The sequence below is a fragment of the Ahaetulla prasina genome, chromosome 9 (assembly GCF_028640845.1).
Source record: "Ahaetulla prasina isolate Xishuangbanna chromosome 9, ASM2864084v1, whole genome shotgun sequence".
NCBI classification, from domain to species: Eukaryota; Metazoa; Chordata; class Lepidosauria; order Squamata; family Colubridae; genus Ahaetulla; species Ahaetulla prasina.
Window position 1 is genome coordinate 9,520,539 of NC_080547.1, and position 20,313 is coordinate 9,540,851.

Genomic DNA, 20,313 nt, shown 5'->3' on the forward strand with positions numbered 1-20,313 from the left:
GCTCCCGGTTCTGCCCGGTTCTTTAGAACCGGCAGTAAAAGCGATGGGAGGCTCCACCACCCACCCGGACATCGTAATTGATGATCTGTGCATGCGTAGAAGCGCGCGTGCGCTCCCGTTACGAACCGGTAGTAAAGGTAAGTAGAACCCACCTCTGATCCTCTTCCCCCCAGTTGTCCCCAAGTTGTTGAGGCCTGAGGTTTTGGAAACGGGCTGATTAGAGCCGGGGTCTCCAATCTTGGCAACTTTAAGCCTGGCGGACTTCAACTCCCAGCAAAGCTGGCTGGGAAATTTTGGGAGTTGAAGTCCGCCAGGCTTAAAGTTGCCAAGATTGGAGACCCCTGGATTAGAGAATCCCAGAATGACCCCTGAAGCCTTTAGAAACTCTGCGTGTGTCCAATAGGAGGAAACATACCTGGGGATTGCTCACTCTGAGGTACAAGGTGGACTTTTAGAGGGAAAACAGCTGTGTCCATCTTGAAGACCCAGCTGTCTTTTGACTTGCCAGGGTGCAGTCTGGAAGTCTGACCTCTTTCAGTGGCTCCAGGTGGCTTTCCCGTGGCTTGCTGGCCCATGTGAAGCGCTCTGGTATGGCTCAGTCAGCCAACGCAGGGAAAGGAAGGAGCGCATCCATGTAAACGCTCCAGGCCAGAACATTTAATAGCCTCATCTTTTCTGCAAGGCGTTTGCTTCCACCTACAGGAAGCAGGAGGCAAAACGGGCCTTTCAGGACCATCAGACGTCCTTGTACTTCCAGCATATCCTGGGATGGGCTGCTCGTTGATAACCCCCTACCCCCCCCCCCCGTCATCCTTCATTGAGGGAGGAAAGCAGGCAGGTCCCAGGTCAGCAGCATATTGACATGGCCTGCAATTTGCTTGGCCCACAGCTTCCTTCCCTTGGAATCAATGCATGGCTTTGAAAAGAGAAACCAGTGAACATTTTGGAAAAATAGCGAATGGGTGGGGCCGGTTAACACTCATCCTTAAAAGCCACCACCCTCCTCCAGCCCTGTCTCGTTCTGAGACAAAATGCATTTGTTTGCTTACAGGACTTATACGGCCATCTCGCTCGTTCTTGTTGGCTCACAGTAATTCATAAAAACAAATATACCCTTTTCCCCAGGAACATATACCAGTATTTATTTTTTTTATCGTATTCGTATCATTTACATAAGTTCTCACACGAGGGACACCAGGTGGATTATAAGATTAAACATCCCCTCTTGGTACCTGAGGATGATCAGCTCTTAGCCACCCAGAGCTCATCTCCACCCTGACCCAGATCCCCGAGGGATCAGGCAGGCCTTCAGTGCCTTGTCAAAGGCTTCATAGGGTTGGGTCCCTCTGAATCTCTGGGGGGAGGCTGTTTCAGGATGGCATTGTTTAACAGAAGGGATTTAGAGCATGCCCTGTGCCATTGCTTGTGGTCTGGGCTTTTCTTCCTTGCCCTGGCATCGTGGAGAAGGGGGCCACCTAACTTTTTGAATCCAACCCTCTGAACTGTGCAAGAATTCAGTGAAGGCTTCCTGGACAGATGGCTGCCCAGCCTCTGTTTGAAGACTGCTAGTGAAGAACAGTCCACCACTTCCCTGGTTCCATGCTTGGATGGTTCCCCTTGTTAGCAAGCTTTTCCTTAAGGCTCAGTTGGGGTTTCCCACCTGTATTTCAAAGACATTGTGATGGAAAGCAGTGCTCAACCTTCTGTGAAGCATCCACTCCCAGGTGAAGAGGTATATCATATCCAGCCTCATTCTCTCCTTCTCAAGGCTAACTAAATTTATCAAACATTGCAGGGATAATTCTGTTTTCATATCTGCGCCTTTCCGTTCACTGGTTGATTTAAAAAATCTTTACTCTAGTGTGCATTTCCTTTTTGATCTCATAGCTTGATATTCAAGGTGCTTTAGACTATGATGGCTGTTTTAAGAGCAAAAATGACAATAACGGAGAAATATCAATTTATGGCTTATGATATTGGCTTTCTCTGACTGTGGAAAGCCCTTGAGTTTCCGAATACACCTTTTTCAAAGAACTGCTCTTTGCAAGAGAGAGAATGATGAAAACATTCGGGCAGAGAAATTGTAAGGAATCCATCAAGACGGCCTCACCAGATGGACTTCCTTAAGGAATAAGTTGGCATCCTCAGCCCAAATCACAATCCTTGCTCAGATGGTCCAAGAATCTCGCATTTCTGTTTTTTCCAAGAAAGACCCCCTAATACGCCTCTCCCCACATGAGCGCGCAGATTAATCTGCCTCGGTTTTTCTCATCAGTGCCATATGCGCAATGATCAAAATGAAATACACTCACTTACTGGCTCTTCATGTTGATCTATGAGGAGTTTTTAATCTAACTGTGGTTGTCTTGCACACGTGAGCCTCATTTGTCTTGGGGGTGGGGGTGGCTTTCTTTGTGGGAGTTTGATATTAAATCTGAGCCCGGGAAGAAACGCTGGAACAAAAGCATTTAGTGTAAACTTCATTCTGGGAATCAGTGGCAGCCCTCAAACTTCTTTTTTGCTGGACCAATGAAGGAAGGAGAAAAACTGCTCAAGGTCTTGTCCAATCTCTTATGGAAATTTCCATGGCATCTTATTTTTTTCTAGGAACTTTGCGAACTTCAGATTGCTTGTAGGGTATAACTTATTTTTTTTCTCCTTTCCTGACACGTGTTCTACCATCGTGGTTATTCCTGCGTTATTCCTATGTCTTCCTCCTTGAAAGTAGCCTGGCTGAATTTGCACCTGGCTCCCACTTGGGGATTGTCCTTTTTGGCAGTTGAAATGCTCTCCTGGCATGTCAGGTTGGCGGATTGAGGAGCGGCCCAGCTAAAATGCTTTTCTTTAGGAAGATCTGCCTCTTCCTTAGAGGAAAAAGGGATTGTGCGCATGGCAGGATACAAGTAGCAAACGTGGTTGTGGGTCTGATTCAGCACTAAAACTGAGCACTAAGGGCCCTACTTCATGGGGTACATCTTTCAAATAACGCAGGGCGGGGGAGGGGTAGAAATTGGGGCATGGCAGAAGGGGCGTGCATAAGTGCACAAATGTGCCTACCATTCCTGTCCTATTGTTTTTCTTTTCTTCTTCCTATATATATATATATATGCTTATACCTCCTAATATTTACTCATATATATGTTTATATACTATATAATCTTTTTGTATGATACTTACATATACTGTTGTGACAAAATAAATAAATAAATAAAATAAGTTGAAGGGATTGCAGTAGGTAAATGGAAAAGTATGGAGAAAAATAGAAGCAGGTGGCCTGATCCGCACCTGCTTAGGATGGAACCTAAGCTGGTGAATTATGACCATTTGGTGTCCCTTCTCCCCTCAACAGATCTCCCCACCAGAGGGAGGAATGGAAGAAAGGGGAAAGAGAGGAAGATAGGATGGGGACAAGAGTAGGAGAGAAAAGAGGAGAGGAGTGAGGGAGAGGAAGGAGGAAGGAGGAAAGTGAGGAGGAGGAAGAAAGTAGGAGAGGCGAGGAGGGAGGAAGGGAGGGGAAAGAGGAGAAGAAGGTTTGTTGTGAAAGGAAGGGAAAGAAAGGGTAGAAGAGCAACCCCAAATGTAATTAAAATGTCTTATCTTCGTGCTTTCTTCAGAAAAAATATGTATGATTATTTATGGACAAGAGAATACATTTACAACATGTGTATAAGAAAGAAAAAAATAAAAAACTTTTTATAAAAAACAACAACAGATCTCCCCACCAAGATTTTTAGGGCACACCAGAACTGATGCAGTTTTGTACAGGAAGTGAAGGTTGTGATTGGTCTTCTCTGATTTGGTTGGTTCTGATATATCTTACGATGGTTGAGGGAGGAAGTGTGATTGTCTGGAAACAGGAGTGGGTTCCCACAACTTCTGGACAGGAACCAAGGGGCTACCAAGGCTTCCCCCTTCACGTGCTTGGCCTTAGTTCTCACTGTGAAGGATTCCTCCCAAAGGAAGAGGGAGCAGCCATTCCACCCTTGAGAGAAACAAAACGAATCGGTTCAGCTGCAGAGCTGCCTGGACAGATTCAAGGTAAATAGTGATGTTAAGTATGGAGCCACTTGCTAGCAGTAGGGAAAAAAACCAGTTGCAAATGTGCCTCTTTAACTGAGACTCTTAGCTGGAAGAGATGGGGAAAAAAAGAAAAGAAAGAAAGAAAGAAACAGAGAGAGAGAGAAAAAGAAAAGAAAGAGGAAAGAAAGAAAAAGAAAAAAGAAAGAAAGAAATGGAAGGGGAAAAAAAGGAAAGGAAAAGAAAGAGAAAAAAGAAAGGAAGGAAGGAAGGAAAGAAAGGAGAAGAGGAGAAGGAGGGGGAAAGGAAGGAAGGAAGGAAGGAAGGAAGGAAGGAAGGAAGGAAGGAAGGAAGGAAAGAATTTGACTCAAGGAAAGTGGGGGGGGGTCATTGGTATATTTTTCTGGAAGACCCACTTTAAAAGTAGTCTCTGGTCATTGATGACTTGGCTCAGTGCCACCTTTGTAGGTGCTCTCCTACTTCAAGTAGCTGGGGATGAGCCGAGAGGAATAATTGCTACTATGAAATAATTTTGCAATTAGCTCTGTAATTAAGGGCAGTTTGTTAATGGGAGTGCTTGGTGAATAATGACTGCAGGGCAGCTCCACGCAGAGCCCGGGGTTGGCGTGATGGAAGCGGGTGGGGAATTAGCAACACAGCTGTTATGGTAACACAACGGCTGCAGCAATAGTGGGCTCTTAGGCCCACCGTTAGCTTCCCACCCTGTGAGCAGGACAAAGCCTGGCCGAGGACGCGGGAGCTTCGGATGGAAACACTGGGTGCGTCCAGTCATGTCAAACTCCCCCCCCCCCGACTTCCATTGCCCGTGTCAGGCCAAGATCTACGTGGGTGATTTGACTTCAGGAGCTTCTCATTGTTGTGGGTTGTTGGGCTGTGTTTCCAAGGAAGCTTTGTGTGCAGAATCGGAGGGGAAAAATGGGGGATGAGTTGGAGACTCTCAACTAATAAAACCTCGGTGCCCAGGTGCACATCCATGGGCAAAAGAGAAGGAAGAAGGGCTTGGCGTCTCCACAACGTCACCAGTCCAGAAAGGAGAAGCACAAATTACGGCACATAAAACATTAACCAAAGAGAATTTGCAATGTTCTTGTGGTATTATTACTACTGTTACTGTTGGCATTTGGCCACAGGAGGTAACGCTACCGAAAAGCCATGGCGACAGGCATCTCGATTCGAGGACTGCTGAGAGAACCTAATTATAAAATTGGCTGGTTGAAAGTCATGCCCAAATCCTGGTCGCTTCCCATGAGAGAGAGAGAGAGAGAGAGAGAGAGAGAGAGAGTGCTAATGAGTGTCCAATTTTCCCCCTTCCATTTTATGACAGTCTGGCTGCCTTCTGATAATGCCTGCAATGTTTTTTATAGTTTTGTTTGTTGATGCTTTGGCAGAATAACAGCCCAGATCTTTGGAGAAACCTTAAGGCTCACCGGTTTTCCTTTTTCTTTTAATTTGCAGGTAAGAAATGCGGATCCTTATCACCTCCATCTTCTCACCCATTGGCTGGTTGTAGACAGTGAGAATTCTGCGATAGATCAGATTTGACAAGCTGCCGATGAGCTTTGTTAACCTCTGCTGAAGTTTAAAGCTGACATAAATGGCTGGTGACTCCAGGCATCCCTAATGTTTCCTTCTGGCAGTAAGAACCTCTCTTTAAGATTACGGCTTTTTTAAAACTTCAAACATGAATGCATAAAGTATAGAGGCTCAAACTTTGGAAGTGTCTGTTCATGAAAGTTTGCTATGCCGGGGCCTTTATAGACTGCTCAACTCCCATCTTACGGTCTCATATTTTACCTCCTCTGCTTGAATCCTTCTGGCCTCACGGATGTCAAGAAGCAATTTTATATTGTGGTGTTGTGGGCTTTGATCTAGCCCGGAGGTACACAGTGGAGGGGTAAATGTCTTAATAATTCTTTACAATTATTATATATTGGCATTAAACCACAGTTCCAGTCTTGAACAGGAGACATAAAAACCTGCTGGGCTTTGAAAAGCACATTTGAGAGGCCTTGTGATTTTTCTTTTTTTTTTTTGAATTCCGCCCAGAGACAATGAAACATTTATATAAATTCTGTTTTATTGACCCAAGCGTTCATACGAAGCCCTGTTCGGCCATTATTTGCCGGGACTTTTGATGTTCCCTCTGCATGCTCTCCCCCTCCCCCCGTCCTCCTCCTTGAGAGAGTTAAGGTTTCCCTCCCGGGGGTCTCCTGAGGCTCCACGCCCAGCAATGCTTCATTAATGGGCAGAAACTGCAGAACTGGGGAAAAAAAAACCCCCACCATGGATAATTGTTGCTCTGGGCCTCCCAGCCCAGCGTTGTTGCTCATCACATCTGGATGGGCAAATGTTGTGACAATCCTTGCGTGGCGGGGATGTCACAGCGCTGATCCGTGGGTGTTTCTCCTTCTGCTCTTTGCTTTTGGCAGCTTTGATTTGTGGGTTAGGTAACCAAGAGGAAAATCCTAACACCAAATATGACTGTTAGGAAGGTAGGCAGCGAAGCTGAGCCAGGAATCGAGGCTTCCTGCCCACGAGTTCTTCTCTGCCCCCCCATCCTCTGCCCCCCTCTGCCAGTTCTGTTGGGGTCAGTCAGTTTTTCTTTTAGCACAGAAAGGGCGGAGATGGAGACCCCCAGCTGTGGGTTCTGCTGAAGGGCCAAAGGAAGAATGGCTGTTACTGCCTCTAAGCCAGGGGTGTCGAACTCGATTTCATGGATGGCCGCATCAGGGTTGTTTTTGACCTTGGGGTGGGGGGAGAGTGGGTGTGGCCAGAGTGGGCATGGACTGCTTGATGTCACTCATGTCGGGGGCGCTTCTGGCAGCCTGAGGGCTTTGCCAGCAAAAAGAGGCTCCCGAGCTCCATTTCTGGCTGCAGAAGCCTCCTGCAACCCTCTGCCAGTGAAAATGGAGCTCAGGCGGGCTGCCCTCCCGAGCTCCGTTTTCACTGTTAGAGGGTTGCAGGAGGCCATCGCAGCTGGAAACGGAGCTTGGGAGCCTGTTTTCATTGGCAGAGGCACTATGGGCCAGTCCCTCACTGTTTCCAGGGTGGCCCTGCGGGCCAGATCCGGCCTCTGGGCCCTGAGTTTGACACCCCTGCTCTAAACAAACCACGGGGAATCTTAACCCAGGGGTGAAATGCTCCGGGATCGGACCAATCGCGCGATCCGGTAGCGATCATGGCCGGTGGTTCGACGATCCAGTAGCGATGGTGGAGCAAAGTTCCGCCCACCCGCCCGGGTGTCATTACTTCCTGGTTCTAACCAGGAAGTAATGTGTATTTTACTTTCTGCGCATGAGCAGAAGGTTTTGCCACCTCTTTGGCCACCTCTCTCTCTCTCCTCTCTGAAGATATACAGCCCAATCTCAAGGGTAACCTGAAAGATTTGGGAAGGTAAAAGGTAAAGGTTTCCTTGTCCGGTTGTGTCTGACTCTAGGGCAGGGTGCTCATATCCGTTTCTTGGCCAAGAGAGCCAGCGTTGTCCGAAGACATATCTGTAGTCATGTGCCCCGCATGGCTATACATCAAAGGCACATGGAACACTCTTACCTTCCTACTGAAGTGGTACCTATTGATCTACTCACATTTGCATGCTTTTGAACAGGAGCTGGGGAAGAGCCTCTCCTAAATTGGTGGCTTTACTGCGACGGAAGGGAAAAAGTGAACACAGGAAGTGAAGAATCCGAAATATTTGCTTAAATATGATGTCAATATCCATGAGTTTGATTCAGTGGTGAAATCCAAATTTTTTTACTACCAGTTCTGTAGGCATAGCTTGGTGGGCGTGGTGTGGTTGGTGGGCATGGCAGGGGAAGGATACTGCAAAATCTCCATTTCCATCCAACTCCAGGGGAAGGATACTGCAAAATCCCCATTCCCTCCCCACTCCTGGGGGAAGGATATTGAAAAAACTCCATTCCCACCCCACTTTGGGGCCAGCCAGAGGTGGTATTTGCTGGTTCTCTGAACTGCTCAAAATTTCTGCTACCGGTTCTTCAGAACCTGTCAGAACCTGCTGGATTTCACCCCAATTTGGTTTTTATCTTCTCCACCTGTTTTTTTGTTTTGTCTCAGAGATTTCACTGAGGGATTAAGTGTGGCTCTTGATTTGAAAACAGTGGTAAATTCCTGGACAGAGAGGTGATTGCTTTTTTGAAAAGTCCCCCCATAATTTGGGGAAAACCTTTGGACAACATCTTCTTGATTACCTAGTTACATAGTTCATTCAAGATTTTTGGAAGACGCCCTGGCTTCCATTTTGACTGACGCGGTTTCCTTTTCTATCTTCCCCTTTGCAACTTAAAGAAAACATGTTGTTTTCTTTAAGTTGCTGAACGGTGGTTTTTATCTATCGAAATTATTCTTAGAGATTCCTTGATACATAAATAGCTAAGTGGCTATTTTTGTCTTTTTGTTTTTGTCAGATTCCATAGTAGAAACCCCGAAGAATCTGTTGTAAACCTTGTAGCATCACTCAGCTCTCTTATTTTTGGTCCAGAAAGTGGAAGCTGAGTATTTGTTTCATATAGGTTAACTATTTTTCTTACAGCTGCCCTACCTAATACGCTGGGTTTCTTTTTTCCTTTTATTGGACGGTGAAACAAATGGAAAGGCTGCGATTTACTGGAGCTGCTTAAATAAACTCAAATGATTCGAGTCCCTGGTGGGTTTTGGGTTTGTTCAGGAGACGGTGGGGAGCTTGAGTGACCTTTCTCACCGCTTCTGTTTGGTGGGTTTAGACATGTGGCTTAAGTAGGACAGCAGAAGACCCTTCAGACAAAGGAGGGGGGGGGCGCCTGGAGGTTGTGGAGAGGATTATAGGGGCAGCAGAACAAGTCAGTCTCTCCAGGTAATATTGTCAAAACAGGTTTTTTTTTTCATTTGTTTCTTTCTCTTCCGATTTTGGAATGAAAAATAAAGAGTATGCACGTGGAACCTTTTCCCCTTCCATCAATTTAGATCAGGGGCGTCAAACTCTTATTTCATCGAGGGCTGCATCACAGTTGTGTTTGACCTTGGGGGCCGGGTGGGCGTGGCCAGTTTGACATCACTCAAGTTGGGGGGCGCCTGTAGTAGTCTACGGTGCCTCTGCCAGTGACGGCCTCTTGCAACCCTTGGCCAGCAGCCCCCCCACCCCCACCCCTAGCTCTGCACCGCAGGTCAGTCCTTCAATGTTTCCAGGGTGGCCCTGCGGGCCAGATTCAAGCACCCCATGGCCCAGATATGGCCCGCAGGCCTTGAGTTTGACCTCCCCCCCCCGATTTAGATCTAAATGGGCCCGCATAGATACATATGCATACGCAAATGCACCCACAGGGACAGAGGAGCTTACAAAAATTCAGGCCCCCAAATGGGAGGAGAGCTATTGATTTAATTTTCTCTCTTTATTGGGGAGATTAGCGAAGAGATAGCAAGTCGCTGTCAGCATTAGAAAGGAGTGGTGAGAAGGGCCCCGTCTTATCCTTCACCTTCTCCATGAGTGATGTCTTAAGTTGGAGGAAGATTTACAGATTACTTGCTAGGTTGAATATTTATTTATTTATTTACTTGTTGTGATTGACACTTTTCTTAATTGACTGTCCCCTGTCCTCCCCCTAGCAACCATTTTGCTGGAATCTGCCCAAGAATTCCGATCACGTCTCTCGAGTTCCCTGTCGAAACAGGCTTGGTGTTTGTCTACAAAATGAATCCCTTCCTTCCTCTTCCTCTCCCGTCTTTGGACTGCCTGGTGTCCTCTCACCTGGTTCAGTCTTGATCTGTGTGAGCTTTGCAGGTAGAATATCCGGAGGGCCAGATTGGAAGTACAAGATCTCACAGTTGTTCCCAATTTCTGCATTGCTACCGTAGCATAACATGGGGGCAGCTTTTTAAGTTCCCTCAATCAGGGCCTGGCTAAAACGGGGGAGTCATTCATGAAGCCCCTGAAATCAAGTCTGTCTAGGAGGACCACGGCAACCATCATCATCTCCATCCTCAGGAGGCCAGTGGTCCATCTTCTTCAAGAAGCAGTCCGTCCCTGCCTGACTGGCGGGGTGTGGCTGCTTCCTTTTCCTGGGCGAGGCAAAGCCAGGCAGTTGGTTCAATTCGGAGAGCTTGTTGATCAGCCACAAAAATTCGTCCTGTTTACAAAATACATGAAAGCAAAGAAACTTAAGGAGAAGGTCTTCTGAATCCCACTTATGCTGCCTGGGGTTTTTTACTTCCAGGCTTTCAAGACAATTTGATACTTGCCAGGAAAAGTTGGGTGAGCTTGGGGTAGAAGGTGGGAACCCTTCAGCTCCCTCGGTGCTTCCAACTTCAGTGCAGCTCTTGTTGGAAATCAAAAGCCCCCTTTACATTTCAGGTGTCCAAGGTCAGCTTTGTGGGTGTGCAGACATCCAGAGGCAGCCAAAAGAAGAGAGGGAGGGAGGGAGGGAGGGAGGGAGGGAGGAAGGAAGGAAGGAATTCTTTTTTTCTTCTCTCTGTCTCTTTGATGTGCTCCAGCTCTTTTATTCATTGCTTGGTCCTCCATTGGGCATGTTCTACTAATGCCAACCTCTGTGCTGAAGTTGGTTTACTTATTCAATTTGTCCTTTTGAAATGTTTCAATGCAAAGCTCTTACAGGATCCAATGTGAGTCAGTCACTGGGACCAGAGGTTGACCGATCATGAGGACGGGCTCCAGCATGAGACCGAAAGCTTGGAAGAATAAACCTCTGGTCCTGGTGACCAACCCAGATTGGATCCTGCAATCCTATCCTGGGACACGTATATTCACCTTCATTCATCAAGGCTCCCGGCTGAGGATTGGGCATATTAAGATTAGACTTAAACATCTTCTCTTTTTTTGTTCATTTTATGAGTGTGGTTTTGCAGTTGTTACGTCCCTTGAATATGTTTTCTTCTTCATTTAAATGGCAAGACCCTTTCTGCTGATCTCTTCCATACTACATCCAGAAGTCCAGGGCACGGGTGCTTTTTGATTTGAATTCAAGAACAGAACTGTCTACCTGGAGTAGGTGGAGCACAGATTGTCTGCATCACTATTTGCCTGTTTGTTTATCTTCTCTCTCTCTCTTGTGCCCAGCAGCGAGTTGAGTCCCAGAGCCTGGGAAATGCACTCAGCCAATAGATTTACAGGGCTGCCTTAGCCCTATCCCCTTGTAAAGAACCCAGCACAAATCAATAGGAAGAGAGAGAGAATGTAGAGAGTGTTGAAATGAGTTTGATTGTCTTGCTTAATATATACTCTTTAAGTCTTTCTAATGCAACAGCATGATGCTAACTTCCTTTGACATTCTAACTGTGCCTTACTCACTACATCAATCGATCATAGTTCTGCCCTGCATGGAGTATTGATGGACAACTTAAATGCTCTCTCTCCTCTCTCTCTCCCTCCCTCCCTCCCTCCCTTCCCCCTCTCCCTTTTTAAGAGAAGCATGGGTAATTAAGCAATGCATTCTGCAAGTGAGGCTGGGCGTCTTTCATAAAGAGCCCATAATGAATAAAAAGTGCATTAACCAAATTAAACTCTTGCATGCCTCTAGCTCAGTAATGATGGGTTTAGCTTTTATGAATTTCATTACTAGAGAGCAGGCTCTGTTCATCAAAGGCTGCAACAGGAAATGTCCGTGGATTGAAGATGCTCCTCTGGTTGATGGCTGGCCTTTGGGAGGATATAAATATCATGGCAGCTGATAGAGAAGTGCCTCATTTGGTGTCTGGTCCCTTTTTTTAAACAAGGGGAAAAAAACCCCTCAAGAGCGCAGGTGAAGGATACAACCTCTCCAGAAGATCAACAATCACAAGAGTCCAAAACTGGGGCATCCTCAAAGCCCTGAAGAATCCTGCTTTTGCAGCGTTTCTGGCTTTGGAACCTCTAAGGCTGATGGGTAGTAGGTGGATCAAGAGCCCAGCTCCTGAAAATAATTCAGCCAAGGCCCTGTTGCTTTGTACACAACCGACTGAACCAAGCAAGTAGCTCAAGACGTTCTGCACTTCAAGTTGGTGAAGAGTCAGAAAAGTAGCAAGAAGAGAATGTGATTTCCTGAGGGTCTCCAGTCGCTAGTTCAGTGAGGTTACATGTTTGAAGGGTGTGTGTGTGTGTGTGTGAGAGAGAGAGAGAACCCTTATTACTTTGTGCCCAGAAGAAATGGAGTCACTCTTGCAGGCCGGTTCTCTGGTGGACAGAAGCGAAGCAGACGAATCCTTCAGGAAGGAGAGCGTTGGTTTTTCATGAAGTCAGGCCTGTTGATGGATGCTTGGTTTATACATCTGCCTGCCTCAAGGGACGAAAGGAATCTGTAGGGGAGGGAACCAACTTTGGAGGGAACTTAGGCAGGTTAAGCAGTCCAGAACTCCTTGGCATCTCTAGAACCAATCAGTGTTTCAAATTGCACAGGAACTTGGGATGTCTTTTGATGTTCTCTATCATCAGGTTCTCACTTGGTAGCTTATGGCTTCCTCTGTAAAGTTACTTGTAAAGTTACGGCTCCCTGTGTAAGAGAAATGCCCCAGCACGTCTTAGGGGCAGCCACTGAGTTCCACAGAGTTCTCCCAGTTCTGCCAAATTTCTGGAACTGTTGCTCCCCTTCTCCTCGCTCAACCATCAGCCTTAGAAAACCATCAATTAAGGGAGAAACTGTCCGGGTTTAGCTCTGCAGAGTGAGGCCCTTTGGCCAAAGTGCCACCGTTGTAGAGCTGGACAGGAAGTGCAGCTTATTTGCTCCATGGTGAGTCTGTTGTTTTTTTAAAATGCACTGTCAAATTAGGTTTGTATTGCGTGTTTCAGATAAAGCCTTTTGATCCTTGTTTCTGTAAGATAATCCTAAATTCTTAGTTGGAGAATAGAGGACCGTGATTGGTTTAATTCCTCAAAGAAATCAACCACATGGAATGTAAATGCAAGAGTCTGAGAAGGTAGGATTTCCTAGTTGCTATAGTAACCCCTGGGTCATGAGCCCGAGAAAATAAAGTGAGGCCGGAAGTGGTGAAGATGATTATAAAATTTAACTGTCATTCTTCATTTGGAGTTGATGGCAAACATTATTTACTTAAGTTTATCTCCTGGCAGGAAAAGATCCTTCGAGCTGAGGTGCAGATCCCTGGATTGGGCATGTTTGATATGATGTGAACCCTGCATTTATTACTCTAACCAGGCAATTTGTACATAATATTCTTCTAAGCAGCGACACCTACTAAGAAACCCAACAGCCTTCTCTTGCAAATCCAACTGGGAAAAGCTTTTGTGACCCCTCCCTCCCTCTGCTGCCTGGCGCTGCCCTTCGCCACCAAGCCAGCCTAGAGGAGGGCACTCACGCAGCAGTGCAGGATTTCTTCTCCTCAGGTGCCAGGAGAGGAAATTGGCAGGGGTTCAGGTCCCTCAGATCACAGGGTGGGCTGGATGGGCAGCCGAGCATAGCTCGGGGCAACTCCCTGGGTCTTGGAGGGAACACCTGGAGCCCATGTTAGGTTTCAGCAGCAGTCATATTTATGTGGTTTGTAACACAGGAGGTTTTGATCCTCTCCTTGGCAGGTCCCGTCCCATGAACGCTGACAGTGTGTAGCTTGATCCGACATTGTATTGGCGGCAGTGCACACTTGCTACGTGTGGTGGCTGCTGACTGGAGCCCTTGAACCTCTGTGGAGTTTAGAAGAGATGTTTCCTGGTTCTCACCTGGCCTGGCCTACAGCAGCTCAGAGGGCTCCTGGGTGTTCTCTGAGGTTGGTGGTTTCCTTGCAGCCACTTCATTACCCAAACTAGGTAACATCATCAGTGCAACTGATGTGCAACAGCTTCAGTACAATAACATCAACACTAGCGCTGATGATGCTACCTAGTTTGGGTAATGAAGTGGCTGCAAGAAAAACAATCGAGCTCAAAGGGCACCAAGGACCCCTCAATTCAACCCCTACAAATACTATAAATACTCTCCTTTATTGGTTCCAGCAACCCAATGTGACCATTGAGTTCCTTCAAAAAAAGGCAGCCTTTGAACCCAGTGGGATTGGGTTGGCAGTGCCCAAGCTTGGTGTGCCAGGGTGACCTTCCTCACAACCAGCCTTGATTCTTTCCCCAGGAAGAGTTCTCAAGGCAAGGACTGATTCTTGTGGTTAAGGCTACTTTGCTCTAGTTTACCTGGAGCAGAAGGAAAGGGTGGGTGCCATTTCCTGCACCCTTTTGAAAAGAGAGTTAATTGGCCACCTTACAACTCTTGAAAAGGCTTTTCATCTTTGGAAAGGCAGAGGGGCTGCTTGGGCAGCTTCCACGGGGAAGCCTTGGGTGGGAATGGCTGAAGCATCGGGACCCCCGCATTGTCTCTTCCTGGGATCCAGCACTTGAGAAAGTTCAGCTGAGTAACCCATCCTTGGTCATCAGTTGAAGTGGTGTCCAGTCGCTTTCCACCTCCCCTCCAGGGAAAAGGTGTGCCAACGTGGGCCATGCACCGATTTATTTTTAAGATCCTGCAAAAGAGAGATTGAAGCCAGCAGTAATTCACTCTAAAAGTATTCACACAATATGAACAGCCAGTTATTTTTGCCCATTTAAATCATCTGGCATGTTTTTCCTTCCCTATTTATAGCTTAATTTTAACTTGGGTGAAATGAAAAATGGCTACATTTGCCAAAAGAAGTGCCGTTAAAGTAGCTAATGTGAATTTCTCATTTTCAATCAGAAGAGAATTATGAGGGGTTTTATGCAACAGATTATTCCTAAACGTGTCTCTTTTTTTGCCTGTTAAGTGTTTAAATATTAAGCCGAATGTTATTTCATTCCAGGGTTGGTATAACATTTCATAACCCAAGCAAGGAAGCTTCCATTTCTGTACAACTGAAGAGTTGTAGGGGTTGCTGCGATTTGTTGTGTCCTCTCACTTCCAACAACTCGAGCAGAAGAGTCCCATCTCTCCATGGTTGTCCCAAAGGTGCTTTTTTTTCAAGAGGCAACTGGACTTTCTGGTTTTTCTTTGAAGTCGTTTCGCTTCTCATCCAGGAAGCTTCTTCAGCTCTGACTGGATGGTGTGTCAGAAGAGTCAGAGCTGGAGAAGCTTCCTGGATGAGAAGCGAAACGTCTTCAAAGAAAAACCAGAAAGTCCAGTTGCCTCTTAAAGAAAACACCTTTGGGACAACCATGACCTGGATGATGGAGAATCTCCGTAGACACTTCTCCATCGTCTGTCTCAGGTCCACCAGTGGGACTGATGAGAAAGTTGATGGTTTTTTTTTGAAGGTATCTTGTTCTTCTGTTGCTCCATGAGACACACTGACTCCAGCAAAAACCAGGCCAAATTTTTCATGCAGAATTGAAAATTATGCTAAAGCAGGAATCACAAAAAGATGCTTTGAAGTCTCTGTGATCTTTGCCTTAAACAGAAACATGGAGGTGACCAAACATGACGCCTCCAAACCTCTTACTGTTTTATGATAATGTAGTACCCTCCTGAACATCTGATGGATCCCTCTCCCTCTGCAGCCCCCTCCCCCACATCCTTTGTGGCAAAGAGATGCAAACCAGCCCTTGTCTCAGGCACTTTGGACACAAAGGGGGGAACTTCAGCCCCCCCCCCCCGCTCTTCCATTCCCAAAGCCCCCCAGTCCCTGCACCGATTGGCTGGGGTGGCCAAAAGCCCAAAGCAAACTGTACTTCGATGAATGGGCCACAGCAAAGGGACTGGGACTGTGGCTGATGTGCTGGGGCCCAAGACTGACGGGGAGGGCCAGCCGAGGAGAAAAGTTTGTGGCTAATAACGCAGAGGCGAAAACCTTAAAGCGAAACAGGCAAGGTGAAGGGTTCGAGCCGAAAAGTCCCATTCCGTTCCTGAGTTATGGAGGTTTCGTAGTTCAGAGATATCACATCTCCCAGTTTTGTCTTTGCCTCTGGGACACTGTTGTCCTCCTTTCAAAATATCTAACACAATTCAGCATTTGGGATAGACCTTTCAAAAGCATCTCTCCAGACACCTGGGGAGAGGCAGCCCTTGAGCAGTTTGGGGTCATGTTTCTGGGTTCGCAGCAGTTCTTCCCTCAAGCATCCTAATTTGCTTGCTTTTCTGAAGAAAATGCCCCCCCCCAACCTGGTGACAGAGAAGTCCGTGAGGTCTTGAGTCTTCTCCCTTGAGATGGAAGCGGCCCACCCCAACCTTCACAAAGGGTTTCAAGTGTGACATGGCCCTGCAGACCCAGTGCCAGGAACAGCCTCCATCACTGAACGAGAGAAGGTCTCTACCCCAGGGGTGAAACGCTCCCGGTTTGGACCGGATTGCCCGATCCGGTAGCGATGGCAGTTGGTGATTCGGAGAATGAATAGCAACAATCCCTGTCCTCGCCCCGCCCATGCCCAGCTGAGCCATGTGATCATCAGAGCCTTTTTTTTTACTTTTAAAAGCATTTTGTAAAAGGTAAAAAAGTTGAAGCTTGCTAGGCAAAAAATGGGGTGGGGGTGGGGGTTCGTTTGAGAGAGAGAGAGAGAGAGAGAGAGAGAAAAGAAAAAAAAGAAAAAGAAAGAAAGAAAAAGAAAAGAGGGAGGGAGGAAGGACTACAAACCTGGCACTAAACGCAGCTTCAGAGGATAATCCAGGGCTGGAAGGGACCTGGAGGTCATCTAGTCCAACCCTGCTCCAGCAGGACATTGTTAGTGAGTTTCTGTCTTTTGATACCCTAATCACATAGCCACGCCCACCCAGTCACATGATCCCCCAGCCACACCCCCAGCCACGTCCACAGAACCTGTAGGAGAGAAATGTAGATTTCACTACTGTCTCTACCCCAGGGGCTTCCTCCAGGAAGAGCTGCCCGCAAGCCGAGGCCAGGAGAGCCGGCCAACCTGACTTGCAAGGGGCTGCCAAGATGGGATTGAACAACCCAAATGCAGCCACCGAGCCTTGGCAGAAGTGAATAACAATGCAGCTGGTTCTGAGAGAAGCGAAGCCACAACATAAGAAAGCTCTGGGGCTTTTTTTTTTTTTTTTTTGCAAAATTTCCATTTCTTGCCAGGCCTTTTTTCGCCCCGATGTGTGAATGTATCCAGTCGGTTGGGACGACTGATCTTGCAGTCAATTATTCACGAACATATGGAGCTCAATTTGCACACAAGATGAGACGACTTGTTGACTCCAGAAGGAAAGTTTTCTAAGCAAGAGTAGCCATCTGTCTCGGAAACGGTAATTAAGCCAGACAGTCATCTCTTCTCCAAAAAAAGTGGGGAGATTTTTCTAGGTGGAGCCCGGCTGCTGCCCTGCTGCCCTCCTTCCGGAAGAGTCCGTGCTGGGGCGAGGCACACCCGGGCACCACCACATGAACTAACAGATTCCTCCTGGTTTGCAGCTAGCTCTGCATTTCCTGCTCCTGGGTGGGATCGCTTCTTGGGCAGGTTTGGTAAGCAAAGAGGTTCGGGAGTTGCCTTGGGAAGTCGCTCTGCTACTTCTCCTTTGCAAGTCCCTGATTCCAGAGTTCAGGAGGAGGCAGCCAACACCTTCCTTCCTTCCTTCCTTCCTTCCTTCCTTCCTTCCTTCCTTCCGTCCGTCCTACTTTTCCTTCTGCTGTGTGGGCTGGGAGCAGGCAGAAGAGGATGGTGCACACATCTATGGAGGCCATCCAAGCCTCCATAGCAGTGATGAAATCCAATTATTTTTTACTACCAGTTCTGTGGGTGTGGCTTGGTGGGCGTGGCAGGGGAAGGATACTGCAAAATCCCCATTCATTCCCCACTCCTGGGGCCAGTCAGAGGTGGTATTTGCCAGTTCTCCAAACTACGCAAAATTTCTGCTACCGGTTCTCCGAACTAATCAAAAATTCCGCTATCGATTCTCCAGAACCTGCTGGATTTCACCCCTGCTCCATGGTGATCAGGATGGGAAGTGGAGTAGGGGACAGGCAACTTCTGGGGGGTCCAGTTGGTGCTCCAGTGGTGAATGTTCTCGGACAGGATGGGCGATTCCCAGGGGTGAGGGGTGCAGTCCATTAGCAGTAAGAGGCAACTCAGTCAGGAAGTTGCATGTGAGAGAAAGAGGGTGGAGACAGCCCCTTCCCAATAATTCTCAGAGTATGTCGTAGATGCAAATAGTGGAGTCTGGCAAGATCTTGTCTACAGGTTAACAGATTAACAGAGTTGGAAGGGAGCCAATAGGTCATCTAGTCCAACCCCCTGCTCAAGCAGGAGACCCTACACCATTTCTGACAAATGGCAGTCCAGTCTTTCCTTGAAAGTCTCAAGTGATGAAGCTCCCACAACTGCTGAAGGCAAACTGCTGTGAGACAATAGAGAACTGGGCTCGGAAGAATCGCCATGTGTCCTTCTTGGTTTGGGGTCTGGGTTCAATTCATTATCGGCCCCTTTCCTGGTGGGTCCTACATTTTGGGAAGAAGCGGAGAAGAGCGTTCTGGCTAATCCCTAAGGAAGAAATGAATTGCAGCCAGCATGTCCCCCAGAGGTCAATGTTAATATTCGGAATGCTCCAGACAGAGCTGTGTTTGCTACCCCAAAACAACCTGTGCTGTGGAAAATGTACACAAGGTGCTTTTATGTGTGTGTGTGTGTGTGCAATAGTGCTATTTGGGTGCATTTACTTTGCGAAAGGGGTGTATGTGTGTGTGTGTGTGTGTGTGAGAGAGAGAGAGAGAGAGACCTGCTCTCTTTGTAAGGGAAAGGTCACATTAGTGAGGCTTTCTGAGCAGGGAGCCCCTGTTTGCTGGGAATGAGAATGAGTATCTGATTTTCTTTCTCTCCTGACCTTTAAAGATGCTGCTTTTAGATTGATAAGCAGGTTGGTGCTTTTAGTAACTGAATCCAAATTTTATTTCATGCATTAGTCTTTTTTTTTGTATCTTTTCAAAGGCAAGCTGATATTGCTTACGGAAAAAGATTTCTCTTTTGGCAAAACTCTGGAGGAAAGAATACAATGATTAGCTTATCTGTTGCAGGAGAAAAGGAGGAGGAGGAGGAGGAAATATCGGAGCCTACTGTAAGTTAAATTATGGGTGGAAAAAAAAGTGTTCCTGGTGCTAATCTTCCCTTTAGAGCAATTACAGTACTCGGAACAGCTCTTCAGGTATTTGCATTCAGGTCTGGTTCCCCCCTCCCCCCACTTCAATCTGCACAACAAAATTGTTATTTCCCCATTTATTTTATCAGTGGACCAGAACTGGCAGGTGGCACAGCAGAGAACATTGCCCTGGGTCAATATAAGGAGAGGAAACAAAGAGGACCAGGTGAGGTTCTCCAGAGCCAAGCAGGCTCTTACATTTTTTCAGAAAACTCAGCTATCTTAGAACCTCAGGTGCTTGTTCCATAATGAAGAAAGGCCTTCCTCACCGGTAGCCCAGCCCGCTCTTCCATCAGCTAGCTCAGGGGTCAGCAGCCTCTGGCTCTGGAGCCTCATGTGGCTCTTTCATCCCTCTGCTATGGCTCCCTGTTGCTGGTCGACACCACAATTTGGAAAGGAGCTTCCGGTTAAAGGGGTGGGGAAGGAGAGCATGGCGTCCCAGGACAAGACTCTATGGCAAGGGGCGGGTTTTCTGGTTGGCTCCACCATTGATAGGGCTTTTGGTTAGGACAATTAGAGGACAAAGGGCACCACACTAGGAGGAGACTCTACGGTGGGGGAACTGGACTTCTGGTCGGCTCCGGAATTGAACGGGGGGCTTACGGTTAGGACCTTTGTGGCTCTTTGAGGGTTTAAGGTTGCCGACCCCTGAGCTAGCTGCACGTCCAAAATCAGACCAAGGGTCTAAACCAGGGGTCACCAACCTTTCGGACCTCAGGGACCACTAAATTCATAATTGTAAATCCCGCGGACCACTAATACGAATTTTTAAAAAGATAAATAGTATTTAGTGCAATATAAAAAATGCAAATAATTTTTCTGCGGACCACCAAAATTTTCTCACAGACCACCAGTGGTCCACGGACCACCAGTTGGTGACCACTGGTCTAAACCTGTTGCTTGAAGACTACTTCATCTTGACCAATTGGAACTGGAGAGGCCTCGTAGCTGGGCCTTTCCTTACTGATTCTGTGATGGAGATGGTAGAACAATTGTTTGGCGTTGGCAAAAGCAGTCCAGTTAGAATTAGTTTTTGCATGGAATTGGTGGCTCTTCCTGAAAGAGCAGGTTTGATTTTTCTCCATCTATTTAGCCCCCTCTTCATCATCTGAGAGCTTTCTGTTGATGGTGCAGACACCTTCCTGGCTTCCGGCTTCTTTCGTCCCTCCAGCCTGGAGATGGGAAAGTGACAACTGTGAATAGAGCCGGTGTCATGTCCCACTCCTCCGCTGACGGCCGGGTCAGGGAAGTCCGT

General features: G+C 47.2%; 1 protein-coding gene across 6 annotated transcripts in view; it reads left to right on the forward strand.

Moving 5' to 3' along the window:
• The window catches only part of CADM1 (cell adhesion molecule 1), a 217,363-nt gene that overhangs the window by 109,204 nt on the left and 87,846 nt on the right, over positions 1-20,313 (forward strand). The window contains exon 1 of one of the 6 annotated variants that reach the window (XM_058194963.1): positions 5,507-5,674. The exons of the other annotated variants lie outside the window; for them this stretch is intronic. Within the exon in view, the coding sequence (XP_058050946.1) occupies positions 5,659-5,674 (16 nt within the window). The 5' untranslated portion in view covers positions 5,507-5,658. Of the gene's footprint in view, positions 1-5,506; positions 5,675-20,313 lie in introns of those variants that run through there. 6 annotated transcript variants of the gene reach the window in all.